Raw genomic sequence first — 13,591 nt, 5'->3', positions numbered from 1 at the left:
ATAGTTTATTGTTTTGTCAATGTAAGCTCACCGCTGCTCTATTTCATTGTTAATGCCGTTGTTCTTTCTGTAGGGACAAAGGTATGAAGTTCATCGTTGGAAAGGACTGGAGGGATCTCTTTGACGTAGTCATTGTACAGGCTGATAAGCCAAACTTCTTCAATGATAAGAGAAGGTGGGTATCTTGCTAATACAGCATGGTTCAAGGGATTCTCTCTGTGTAAGGTTATGTAACACATTGTGAAACATTTAAAATTATCTGTATGTAATATAAAAATACAATTATATTTGAAACCCTGTTTATAGAGTCGTGAGCTAATGCAGGATTACAAAACCCTGGAGCCTGAATTGATAGCTGATAGTCTAGGGAGTAGTTAGTTCTAGTATCTACAGCAGGACTGTTCCATTATTACCCGATCTTGCAATGTTTTTGAGTGGTCTTGCTTTCCAAGTTGCAGTGGCTCCGCAACTTACAGGATCAGGCCTTGAGTTTGGAGACATTCTTACTGATCTCTCTTGCATTAGGCGAGAGGCATTAAAGAGCAAACTGATTTGGCTGGAGTCCCTGGACAGCCTCTTCCTGACATAAACAATTTAGCATGTGCCATTTATATGCAGATGTACCTGCTTGTCTTTTAAAAAGACTAATTCCTTTATACTTTTGTATAGTTCGGAGGCATTTTCTACCCTTGCTGTGATGGTTTTTTTAAACTATTCTTTTCCTCTTAATAAAAAATAAAATAGTATGCTGTGAGACAAAGTTCCTGCGCTACCTTAGTGGGTCTTGCGCTTATTGGCAGATTCACTCGCCTTGGAGCTTGATGGCAGCCCTCAGCTTGGCCGTTTTTCTAAACCCACAGTCCAGGTTGACTCCTCCTATGTCTGACCAGGAGTTGGGAGGATTTGGGGGAACCCGGGCCCGCCCCCTACTCTGGGTTCCAGCCCAGGGCCCCGTGGAATGCAGCTGTCTAGAGTGCCTCCTGGAACAGCTGTGTGACAGCCACAACTCCCTGGGCTACTTCCCCATGACCTCCTCCCAACACCTTCACCATAGGACCTTCCTCCTGGTGTCTGATAATGCTTGTACACCTCAGTCCTCCAACAGTCCGCGTTCTCACTATCAGCTCCTCACACGCACACCACAAACTGAAGTGAGCTCCTTTTTAAAACCCCGATGCCCTAATTAGCCTGCCTTAATTGATTCTAGCAGCTTCTTGATTGGCTGCAGGTGTTCTAATCAGCCTGTCTTAATTGTCTCCAGAAGGTTCCTGATTGTTCTGTTACTTTACCCAGGGAAAAGGAACCTACTTAGCCTGGGGCTAATATGTCTGCCTTTGATTACTCTCCTGTAGCCATCTGACCCGACCCTGTCACAGCTGGTAAAGGAACTAGTTCTAGAGATTCCTTTTGCTTTGTATGTATAAAACAAGGTATCTTGCCTGTCTTTCCTTCTTAATTTTTATTCTCTTCCCAGCTCAACCTGGTTTCACAGTAGCATAGTGCTGTCCCTCTGTGCAGGCAGGCTGATTTTGTGCCTTAACTCTGGATGCTCATAAATTTTAGGTGAAAGCAAACAGTTAAGTTGCTCAGTAAAACATTTTCTTAAACTTTGATATACTGAAGTCTATATAGGATAAAATACATTGGCTACACCAGGCTAACGCTAAAGTTTGGAGACTCGTTTTTGGTTTTGAGGGTGTGCTCATTATACACCAAATTCTCCTATTTTTTAAAAAAATTGGGTGGTGTTTGTATTCTCTTCCCTCCCACCCTAATTTTGAAAAGTGGCAGCCTTGCTATGACATAGTGACAATTCTATACAATTTTGCTGTTTTAGACCTTTTCGGAAGGTGAATGAAAGGGGAGTGTTGCTTTGGGACAAAATTAATAAATTGCAGAAAGGCCAGATTTACAAACAGGTATGTTTCTAATATATCCTTCTATTACATATCTAGATTTCATTTCCAGTTCCTATAATATGTTTCTGTAGCCTTCCTAATGGTTTTTTTAAAATTAATTTAATGTACTGAAGGTAATTTATATTAGTAACTGAATAATTTTTAAGAACATCCATTATTGGAGTTGTAGACTTTCAGCATACTATAGCGTTCATTTTAAGTGTGATTAAATCTTATCTTGCTACAAAAATGGCATGTATAATATAGGAGCTATAGAATTTAATGAAATTGAGAGTATGACTCTTTAATATTTTCATACTGTAATAAATACTTTTTAGATTTGTTCTTAAACTTGTCAGATTTTCCTCCGTGTTCAATAACATGAAAGTTGGATGTTACTTTAGTACACACACATCTTGCTGATTTGTTTCTTCAGGGTAACTTATATGAATTTCTGAAGCTTACTGGCTGGAGGGGTTCCAAAGTTTTGTATTTTGGTGACCACATTTACAGTGATCTAGCAGTAAGTAACTTGTTTCTGTTCTTTATAGTGTTCCATGGAAGCTAAAGCCTTTTTTCCAGATTTGAAAAAAAGTGATTCAATAGTATAAACACTCAATTGATTTAGAAATATTACATTTTAAAACAGCTAGGCTTGTAGAAGTAAACAAAATCAATCCACATTACTGTAATAAAAATTTAGAAAAGTAAAAATCATTTCCTGAAAAGGATGATCATCCTCATCTCCCCAGCTGCCTTCTAGCTTTTAACTAGTCTACAATTTAAGAACAGCCATATAAGCCTGCACACTTGAGACAGGCACTGTCTGTACCATGTGTAACAGAGAATTTAATGCAGCTATCCTAACATGCAGGATATTGCTGGTTTGGATGACATTTACCACCAACTGTAATAAGGGATGAATGAAGTTCTATTTTGAACTTTTCTATTAACAACATCTGGTTTTATGTTACACTATCGATTACAGCCATAAGTCTCTACTTTTTTCTCCTGTCCTGCTACACAACTGAAATAATGGACTAATTGATAGCTCTATATTAGATTCCACTGCTTCAGCGTTTTAATTTATCTTCTGATTGTTGCCTCATGTGGCTTCCCTTACGTCAATGGTTCTCAGTCTCTTCTGTTTTGTGATGCCGTGTTACAACAAAAAAAGCTTCAGGACTCCCCATCCTGTCTTGCCATAAGGGCCCCGGTTCAGCAAAACACTTACGCACGCACACACATATTTTGCAGAATCAAGGCCCAAGAAAGAAAAGGACAGTCATGTTCCACTCAGGCACAGTGGAGAAGGGAGCTTAGGGAACTGGTCCAATTCCCTGCTCCAGCTCCTATCGGCCCTGGCAGGAGTAGCTGGGGGCCTGTAACCGCCCTTATGCCACTGGAGGCTTGGTTTAGTGGAGCACTGCCCTCCATGCTCTGACCCTCCTCCCTCTTCCCTTATGCCCCCTTCAGCCTTATGTCTGCAGGCTTTCCTTGTGCCAGGGGAATTTCCTACTGGTCAGAATCCATTCACTTTGTGCCACCTGAATCTTCTCCCCAACTTTAGAAAAGTGGGATTTGAAGCTTACTCTAAAATTAAACCTTTTTGCAAGTTGGCACAGTTGAACCACTGTGTTGAATGTTTTTGCTTACACATAAGAAGTAATTTAATTAACATCCCTATGGGCTAAAGAATGGCAAAGAAGTAAATCTCTATTCTCTTAAGGCTTATACTTGCTTTTTGCAATTCTTGTTGGTAAATAGGATTTGACCCTGAAGCATGGCTGGCGCACAGGTGCAATTATTCCAGAGTTACGATCGGAGATTAAAATCATGAACACAGAGCAGTACATTCAAACTATGACTTGGCTACAAACCCTGACTGGATTATTGGAACATATGCAGGTTTGTCATGTTTGTTTTAAATAGCTTTTATTCAACAGTGGGGATTCAGCCAACTCTTTAAGGGTGTGAATTAATGGCCTTACAAGTGTTTTCAGTCTGACTTTAATTTTGTTACGTTTAAGCTTTCAAATCTGATTGTAGGTCCAATCATTCTTGCAATTGCAGTTTATTTGATAAGCCAGTTTACTCTCAAACTCTTATAAAACACACCTGCACTGAAACAAAAAGGAAATATTTTTGTTTAATCAGCAAAACCACTTTTTCAATATTGTTGGTAGGAGAAAGTACACTAAACCTGTACTAGGGCCATTATCTTGTGTTGGTGAGTAGGGAATAATGCAAATTTCTCCATATCCATTCTGTTTATGATGATCACACTTGATTCTTGACCCTTCAGATTTTTTTCAGTGCACATAAGCAGTGCACCAGCATTACCATTTTTAAGCAGCATTTTTTCCTTGTTCCAGCAACAAATGAGTCTTTCCCCTTTATTGAACTCTTATTCTGCAAGCACATGTTTAGTTACTTGTTGACCATATTTATATTTCAGGTTCACCAAGATCCAGATTCACAAATGATTTTACAGGAATGGAAAAAGGAAAGAAAAGAAATGAGGTAAGAAATGAACATTCAAATACTTGTTGCAATCAAAATGTTTTTTTTGTTTGGACTTCCCCAGTTTTTTCCAGAAATCTATATCCTCTATACTAGTTATTGATATGGATAGGGACAAGCATTTATATCTGTCTTCTACGTGCCGCTCACACAGGCCCTGTCCCCCTTTGCACATGTGAATTCCTTCCCCATGTGCCCCTGCAGAGCCCTGTTCTTTTCTTCCCGATCCACAACACATATTTTATGGTCCTATATGAATAGCCTGTGTTACCCTGATGTTCCTCCCACCCTGCACAGCCCTGGTCCACCACCCCTAAATTCTGTATTTCCTTGCTCCCCTGTCCTCCCTCCATTCAGCTGCTACCCATTGGTAACAGTTCCATAAGGAAGTTGTCACATAACTCAAACCCATACTTCTCAATAAGGGGAATAACAACATTCTTATGTTTTAAATTTTAAACTTCAAGAGACCTATGTCTGAGATGTCAGATTCAGTGTGTGAGAAGTTGAGGTTTGTGGAGACTCTTGCTTGTTAGTTAGGGAACTTCCCCAAAAATAATGGGAGAGGGAAGGGGAAAGCCTTTTGAACCAGTTAATGCCACTCCTTAACTCCCTCTTCCAGTCCCGTTTCCAAAAAGACTGCTATCAGATCTCTTCCAGTTGGAAAAATGGTGTCTGGGAAAGACTGGCTAGGATGCAGGAGCTCAAGAGTGAGAGTTTAAGGCTATGTCTATACTGTGTACCTTACAGCGGCACAGCTGTGCTGCTGAGTGTAAGGTCTCCTGTGTAGCCACTCTTTGCATAAAACCATTGCCCAATGAGGAGCGGTAGCTTTGTCAGCAGGTGAGCACCTCCCACCAACAAAGTGCTGTCCACAACGGCACTTTTTGTCAGGGAAGGGTGGTTGTTTGTTTTTATTTATTTTTTCCCCCTCCCCGTATCCCTGACTGACACAAGTTTTACTGACAAAAGTTTCCATTTGTGTGGGAAATGGAAATCTTTAAGACCAGGACAAAGATCTCTTCTGTTTCTCCTCCCCAGCCCTTCAAAATAAAAATTGGAAATGTTGGGAGTCCAATCTTTTATGCCATTGTTTTCAGTGGGTGCAAGGTCAAGGTCTTTCTTAATGATCACACTAAAGATATTTACTAAATTACCTATTGTCACATGAAATGACTTTCAAAGCAAGTTTAAGTGGCTTTGAGTTCTGGCACTAACTCCTCTTATGTTACAAGTTCTGTTCATTTCAGATATTGGGTTATATAAAGTGATTAAAAAGTGTCTTTTTTTTTTTTTTCTTCTCCCCCCCTCATCCTCTATCTCTTTAAATGTTCTCTCTGGTGACAGGGAAATGACCAGAAACTTCTTCAACTTGCAATTTGGGAGCTTATTCAGGACTGACCAGAATCCAACCTATTTCTTAAGACGTTTATCTCGATTTGCTGATATTTACATGGCATCACTGAGCTGTCTCTTGAACTATGATCCCAATTACACATTTTATCCAAGGAGGACTCCTTTGCAGCATGAACTCCCTACCTGGTCAGACCAGCTGTGCAGCGGTACATTCAGAATACCCTTCCTGCAAGAGGTGGTTCAGAACAAATGAGCTTTGGGTTTGTACCTGGGTTATTTTATAGCACCCCAAATGGATGAATATACCCATCAGTAACTACCAGAATGTAGTAATTTTTTTTTTAAAACCATCTAGTACATTTATGTATCTTGATCCAGTTACTGGACTTGTCAGTTCTGATAGATCAAGAATTCATAAATAACTTGTCTCTCCTCTCTGTATTACTCCTGGGGGAAATCTGTACCAAAAAATTAGAAGTTCTGCACACAGTATAATCACACTAGTTTCCATCATTTTGGGAATTTATTTCAAAATACATGCCAGCAAATATGTCTATAACAATAACAAAAAAGATTCAGGAAATGTTTTTTTGACAAATAGGTCCCTTTTTTAGGCATATTAATACAGATTTCTGAGTAATAACAGTTCTGTATTATAGTTGAAATGAATTTCCCATACCCCCCTAACGCAGTGCAAAGCCCTTGCGGGAGTCAGGGGTACAGAGGAGCTGAGGGAGATGGAAGTAATTGCTGGGAAGGAGTCTGGAGGGTTGCTGGGTATGGGTGGGAGAAGTAAGGAACATTTTTTGGGGGAGGAAGGGAGGGATTGTTAGGGAGTTGGGGAGCCTCCTTCATGCAGACCCTGGCTGACCCCTAGCCACTCCCATTCAGTCAGGCACATCTGCCCCTGTCCCCATGTGGCCCTGCAGTCCCATTCAGCCCCTAGCTCAATGCTGTCACCTCACTAGCTCCTGTGCCCCTGCTCCAGTCTCTCCCCCCCTCCCCACTAGCCCTTTTGAACCATAGTTTACCCCTCAGCAGCCCTGTGTCCTGCTCTGTCCATCTCTACCATGTTGCGTGCCTCCTCACCTGGCCCCACAGGCAGGGCACTGTGAAAAGACAGCCTGTCCCCCTCCCTCTCTGCTGCTGGCTGCCCTCTGTTCTGGTGCCACAGTAGCCCCTGGTGGGCAAAAAGTGTAATTGCAGTGCCTCTCTGGCAGAATCTATTTTCTGCGGGGGGAGAGAAATCTGCGATGGACATGAATTCTGCACGTGGCAGTGGTGCCAAATTCCCCCAGGAATATCTATGTATAAATCCTCTTAAAAATAATGAGACTTATGCTTGCACAGAGAGGGGGAAAATAGACCCCCAAAACAGAATTGGCTGGAAGGGAAGATTTGTTTTTTCATATTGAAACTCGTATCTGCAACCTTGTGGTTCACAAAAAATATATAGCCTCTCTCTTCTGGTGCTGGTCTGATGGATCTCCACCTGATGACTCCAGAATATCTTGACATGACTGAAAATTTTAAGTTGTGAGTTCAGAGAGAAACAATTATCAAACGGTTTACAGTGTGGTGGGGAGGGAGTAGTGTAAGTATAGTAACTTTCTGTGCTGGATACTTGAGTTACAACAGATTTTTAAACCTGTAGTTTTACTGAGACTCATTATTAATGGGCTGCTTTTTCTATATGTACATGCATTTTACATTCGTGTAATATAATAACCTGTGTTCTATATGTGATAAATTTGTTGTCCCTGGGTGTAGACCTAAATTTTCAAATATGACTAGTGACTTTGCGTGCCCAACTTTGGACCTCTTAAATGGCTTAATTTTCAGAAGGTGCTGAACACTTGCCCTTTGACGGTATCTCAAAGTAGGCACCTTTGAATATTTAGGTCCTAGTTCTCAGGGAAATACTATGAACGAACGTTCAACTAAAATGCAGCTTTTGTTGTTGTTGTTCAATGTTGAACAGTGTCTTACTATGACATATTTTTGTGTTTCAGAATGTTAAGCCTTCATCACACGTTTGATGTAGCCGCCTTTTTAAAAATTTTACTTTCACATTTCAAAATAAACAGGTAGTGTTGGTAAATGAGTTCGGAAAAAAAACAGAGAAGGACAAAGAAAAATGAAAAGCAAAATCATATCCGATCTTTTTGGTTTTAAACCCCTAAAATTGGGGGAGGAAGACTAATTAGATCACGCAAAATAATTGGGACTGTACGGACTAGCGAGGAGCTTTATTTACTTAAATTACTGAAATTCTAAGTGTGATGGGATCCCCAGGGTGCAGCCAGGGACTGTAGGACCGCTGTGCCCCCTTAACTCTCCAGCCTGGGCTCTCTCTCACAATGCTTTGCTAGTGACAAGCAGCAAGCCCCACCAGGCGCTGTTATCACTCAGCACAACTGCATGAGGAGCCCCATGGCCAGCTAGATTGCATGAATGCTCCCAGAGCCACTCATGAGTCACTCAGAGAAAGGCACCAGAGCCAAACCCCCGCAGCTCCCAACCTTGTACCTCAGGAATATACCGTCTTGCACTGCTCATCTTGACAGTGCAAATATATTAATTGGTTCACCACTTCATCAATGGAAAGTGGATATATACCAGCCTTTGTAAACCTGAGCAGATTTACCAAGCACTTCAGGCAAACTCACTGGTAAAGATAAACAGTTAGACCAATTTGTTGACTACAAAAGATAGATTTTTAAGTGATTATAAATGATAGGCAAAAAGTCAGTTACCAAAAGAAAAGAAAATATAAGCACAGAGTCTAAACTCTCAACCCTATTAGACTGGGCAACAGCTAGATTAAGCAGTTTTTCTCACCGCACTGGATATTGCAGTCCTTAATACACAGGTTTGTCCCTTGAACCTGGGTGGAGTCTTCAGTCGTCTTCTGAGTTTCTTTGTTGCTAGCAGCATAGGTAGGGGCAGGAGAAAGGCCTAGCATGTGGCCTCTGGGTTCCATTTTATACTCTCAGTCCCATGTGCTTGGGGAGGACAAGTCCAGGCATGTCTGGAGGGCATTGCTGAGTCCCCAGGCAAGGTTGAGCAGTTCCCCTGATGTGGCCTTATGCAGTTGAGTCATTGCATTGTAGTTCCCTTGCTGGACAATGGCTGTTAATGGTTGTTTGACCACCTCCCCCCCCCGGGCGTTGGTTACTTTCCTTGACAATGTCTCTGGAGAGCTAGTACCTGGGCGCTTCCCAAACCCACAGCATATTTTAGTGACAACCATACAATACAATTCTCATAACTTCATATGCATTAATGATGTACATATTTTGATGGAACAGTGACTTTCAGCAGACCATAACCTTTCCCCTGATACCTCACATGGCCTGTGTTATGTACAAATCACAATTATATATCAGTGAGGAATATGGAGGTTACAGGGTGCTCCCCCAAGGTATAGAATGTCACACTAGGTAATCGATGAGCAGATAATTTCGCATAGTATGGTTCCCAGTGTTTAGGACTGAACTGAAGCTTATCTGAATTTCCCACAAAGGAAGCATCTGCTGAAGCATGTTTCCTCAAATAGGCAGTGGCACTTCAATAAACCACTACAGATGTTTCGAAGCAGGGTTTTTCCCTCCTCTGTGACCAAAGATGGCAAACCCAATGCTTCCCTACCCAACCATTTCAGAACTTGTATAGCTTGACTCATTTTAATATTTCCTATGTTTTAGTTCTAATTTTAATAAGTATATGAAAATATAATTAAGAATAATTCTTGCTATATATTTTGTCAGTTTCCTTTTAGGGCATAATTTGCTTCCAGCAATGACCATCGGGTAAATGAACTTTTGGTGACCAAAAGTTTTTGTGTGTGTGTGTGGGTTTTTTTTTTTTTTTTTAAACCTGTCTGTTTGTGTCACGTGTTTATAATGGCTTTCATATGCAATATTTTTCACATTTTAAAAGGCATGTTTGCAAAATGAACATTTAAAAAAGCTGCTTGCATAAATCCAGTGCAAGTTTCCTTTAAACCTGGATGCTTTTAAATAAATCTATTGCTGGCCATGGAGGTTTATATGATAGCGTTGTTTGTGGTTTTCTCTAGCTTGGTTTCCAGACTATGTGCAACATTTCTAGGGTGTTAGGTACTTCTTTATACATATGAATAGACTATACTTGACTTGAAATGCATGAGTTCCACTGACTGTCCTACTGTTGTTTGCTGGAGAGACTTATAAACATCCTCTGGTACCTCATCTAGCTTTATCCGGTGAGTTGTAGGCTAGGCTGGACAGTGCAAGCTCTAGTTAATTTAATATTTTACAAAACTTGATATCTAGTCTATTTTATATGCTGAAATTTGGGGAGGGGGGTAATTTCAATTTGCCTTCTGTGTGTTATGCTAAGATAGAACAAAACTTGATATTACTGTACATAGCACATTTCATATCCCAAAGGATACCAAAGTGCTTTATAAAGTGGTGATAGTATTTGTACTGCAGAGCATAACAAGATTAAGAGAAAATAAAGACAGTGTATATTTTTTCTATCTGACTTTTAGTACCAGCAGATAATAGTTAATGTCACATTTTAAAAATTGAGTGGTTACATTTGTTAAATACTTAGATGCTTATGGCTCTTGACATGAGCCTTTGTTGCCTAATTTTGTAAATCTAGGTAAAGAGTGAGTCCTTCTGAGCACTGCTAAAGTGTGTTTAAGCAAGAAAAGTGAAATTGTTGTGTGGGAATATTTTATCCATCCATTTACTGTGCATTTTGTTTCAAGATGAAAAACTTCAACCTAACTTAAAATACAGTAAAATGTTCTGTTATGCTTGGTGGTGGTTTCTTTGAGATCTGAGGGACACCAGCTAGTATGATTTTTATTTATTTATTTATATTGCATGGCATTTTTAGTTACAGGGGATTAGTGTTCAAGCAAACTGTGTACAATATGAATTTAAGACAAGTGTTTTTGAAAATATAAATATGTGAATATGCTTCAGTGTTTGAGTACTCTTTCAAAAATGTTTTGGTATTTTTGTAACTGCTTCAGAATTCTTGAGCTGTGTACCTCCGACTTCCCTTATTAATTACCTTCGTTAACCCTACCACGTCACTTCTCTCATGCAGATTTTACAACATGTTTCAAATGCAGTGTCTACATTAATTTTTGGAGTATACTTCAGCTGAATCAGAGTGAGATGAATTGTCTGTTTAGTCTAAATCAGAAGTGCAAAAATTTATAGTTCGGTTAATAAACTATCAGAAAATGTTACTTTATGTGAAGAATATTTAACAATTGCTACAAAAAATAAATGTATGTATTTTATCTGGTCCCTAAAGAGCCTTAATCTTTCTGATGACAGGGAAGGGGTGGCAGGAAGCTTATTAGCTGGGCAGACTATCTTTAGATATTATTTTAAATTCAATTTAAATAAAAACGTGTGTGTTTGGAGAACAGGAAGGGAGGAGATGGACATGAAAATAACTGTAGTCTTTGCCTCACTTGTTCAATCATTTACCCTTTAAACTTGGAGTTCCTCACACTAGAACAACTACATCAACAAGTGCTGGGTCTTTGTGGGTATGTCTACACTGCAGTTAAACACCTGTGGCTTGTCCATGTTAGCCTGAACATCTACACTGCAATTTACAACCCTGCAGTCCAAGCCCCAGCCATCTAACACAGGCCAGCTGCAGGTGTTACAGTACCACAGTGTATGTCTACAATGTAATTTAACCTATGTGGTTTGCTTGCATTGCTTAATCTGCTGAAAGATCCTGGGATATTTATATGAAAGCAATCCTGTGCTACACAAAAAAGAATGGTTACAAAAGAGAATGCCAGTAAATATATAGTTGATATGAAACATTACCACCACTGCCATCACAAACATAAAAATCTCTCCTTGAGGTTTACTGTGTTATGTAGCCTTTCCAGCCCTCTGGAGACTTGCTGCAGCATTAAGACTGAATTTCCCCACCTCCCTCCACCCACACTCTTTATTTCATTATTTTAATATAGTACATGTAGAAAGGGCAGCTGCTATTGCTATTCATTTAAAATTTGCATCTCATGTGTAACTGAGTTGATACAAATATTCTACACAGACAATGCAGAAGGTTTTTTTTTTTTTTTTTTACTTTACACAAACCACTGAAAAATGAATGGGGAAGGCAAAGTGGGCAGTAAACAAGCAGAATGCCTATTCTGCACAAAAATGACTTGAAATAAAATAATGAAATAGGTTAGTGTCATACATGACTTGCGTTCCTCATTAATTCCTCTACAGTTAATATTTCTTCATAACAATGACAGAATTCATAAATGGCTCAGAGTGGGCAAACCAGACATACTGTGCTTGCATTTGCAGCTACATTTTTTAGAAGGAAGAACATTGTTAACAAGATCAAATAATTTTAAAAATGAAGGTCGTAATACTATTAAGCAATATTTGTGGCTTTTGCTCCTTGTCAGCCACTTCTGGATTCAACCCCAAGACAAAATTAGATATAAAGACACAAGGGTAGCAAACACAGAGTACATCCTCCAAGTACGGTCATCAGAGGACATCAGGACTATGTGTTTAAGAGGCAGTTTCTTTTCTTTACAGAAAGACGGGCATCATAAATCAAAGTAGCTACATGGTGTTCTGAAAAACTATAAGTCATCGTGGGCTGTTTAGCAACTGCTATATCCTTAAATAGAAATAACCTTTAAATGTCTCCTAGGCAGAGGAATACATTTCTACATTAATTCTATATTTGTTTAAAGTGGAACTTGATATTCCTTACATGTAACCAACTTTTCAGCAAATTCGCTGTCTCAAACACTTACTTACTTTAAAAAAATGTTATAAAAAGGTAATTTTTTTCCCCTGAAGTGCTTAGGCAGGGCTTATTCACAGTAAATGTTCATTTTAGACTGTAGAGAGAGGTTTTTCATTGTTAATTCCAACTTCAGTCTTCAAAACTGATCATGAGGCCCACTCATTACAAGCTGCTGTTCATCAGAATCCTATAAAATGAAGTATCATTCTATTGTCCAATCTATAACTTCCCTCACAGTGAATTTCTAGTCCTGTTGTGCCTATCGCATGTGCACCAGGAAATCCCAAACATTAAAGTGCATTCCAGATTCTTCTCAGTGAGAGATTTCCCCCCAAATGCCATTCATCCTACATCCAGAATAGCATTGCATCATGTTATTTGACTCCAGCTACCATGAAAGGAGGCAAAGTTAAACTTGAGTCATCAGCCCTATAGGGGCCGCAGTTCAGCAAAGCCCTTACAGCTCAGGCTTTAGAGCTTCTGAAGTCAATAGGATTTAAGTACATGCTGAAGTGTTTTGCTGAATCAGGGCCATAAGGACTAACCCCACTTGCCTTCAGTTTCTTTAACCTTTCCCTTCAATTATTATGGAGGAATTACACAGTGCCCCAAATATTTGTGTCCCCTTGCTATTGCAAACTTTTGTCCGAGTGTAACAGCAGGCTTGTAAAATGCTGCTGAATGACCACCAAACTCTGATACAAGAGCAGCATGCAAGTTTTTTTTATAGGAATATTCACTCTGGGACATCCCTGTTCTTACATGGGGTCACTGTACAGAACAGGATGAAAACCACTGTTATCAGGTGTCTGCAGCTGAGATAAGGAAATTTTTTTTTAAAGCCTCTTCTATACATTTCCCACCCTTGCTACCACTCAGGCAGTAACTGGGGACCGGGGGAATGTTTGCATAGACAAGTTACTAGCAGCCAGCAGCGTTTTAACTGCCCTGTCTTTTACTGCTAGCTCTGGTTGCTAAAATGCTGCCGAGTGATCTAGAGCCCC

General features: G+C 39.8%; 2 protein-coding genes across 5 annotated transcripts in view; one reads left to right on the top strand and one right to left on the bottom strand.

The window, feature by feature from the left end:
• NT5DC3 (5'-nucleotidase domain containing 3) overlaps nt 1–10,753 on the top strand; it is a 32,070-nt gene extending 21,317 nt beyond the window's left edge. For all 4 annotated transcript variants that reach the window (XM_073323688.1, XM_073323680.1, XM_073323697.1 and 1 more), the window contains 6 exons: nt 74–175; nt 1,838–1,919; nt 2,335–2,421; nt 3,666–3,806; nt 4,357–4,421; nt 5,769–10,753. In XM_073323688.1, coding sequence (XP_073179789.1) covers nt 74–175; nt 1,838–1,919; nt 2,335–2,421; nt 3,666–3,806; nt 4,357–4,421; nt 5,769–6,030 — 739 coding nt within the window. In that variant the 3' untranslated portion in view covers nt 6,031–10,753. The remainder of the gene's footprint in view (nt 1–73; nt 176–1,837; nt 1,920–2,334; nt 2,422–3,665; nt 3,807–4,356; nt 4,422–5,768) is intronic.
• Nucleotides 10,028–13,591, bottom strand: part of STAB2 (stabilin 2) — a 136,504-nt gene continuing 132,940 nt past the window's right edge. Inside the window, exon 69 of the mRNA XM_073323666.1 lies at nt 10,028–12,774. Within this exon, the coding sequence (XP_073179767.1) occupies nt 12,724–12,774 (51 nt within the window). The 3' untranslated portion in view covers nt 10,028–12,723. The remainder of the gene's footprint in view (nt 12,775–13,591) is intronic.

Source organism: Lepidochelys kempii, chromosome 1 (assembly GCF_965140265.1).
Source record: "Lepidochelys kempii isolate rLepKem1 chromosome 1, rLepKem1.hap2, whole genome shotgun sequence".
Lineage (NCBI taxonomy): Eukaryota > Metazoa > Chordata > Testudines > Cheloniidae > Lepidochelys > Lepidochelys kempii.
This window is presented reverse-complemented; position numbering and strand designations above follow the sequence as displayed.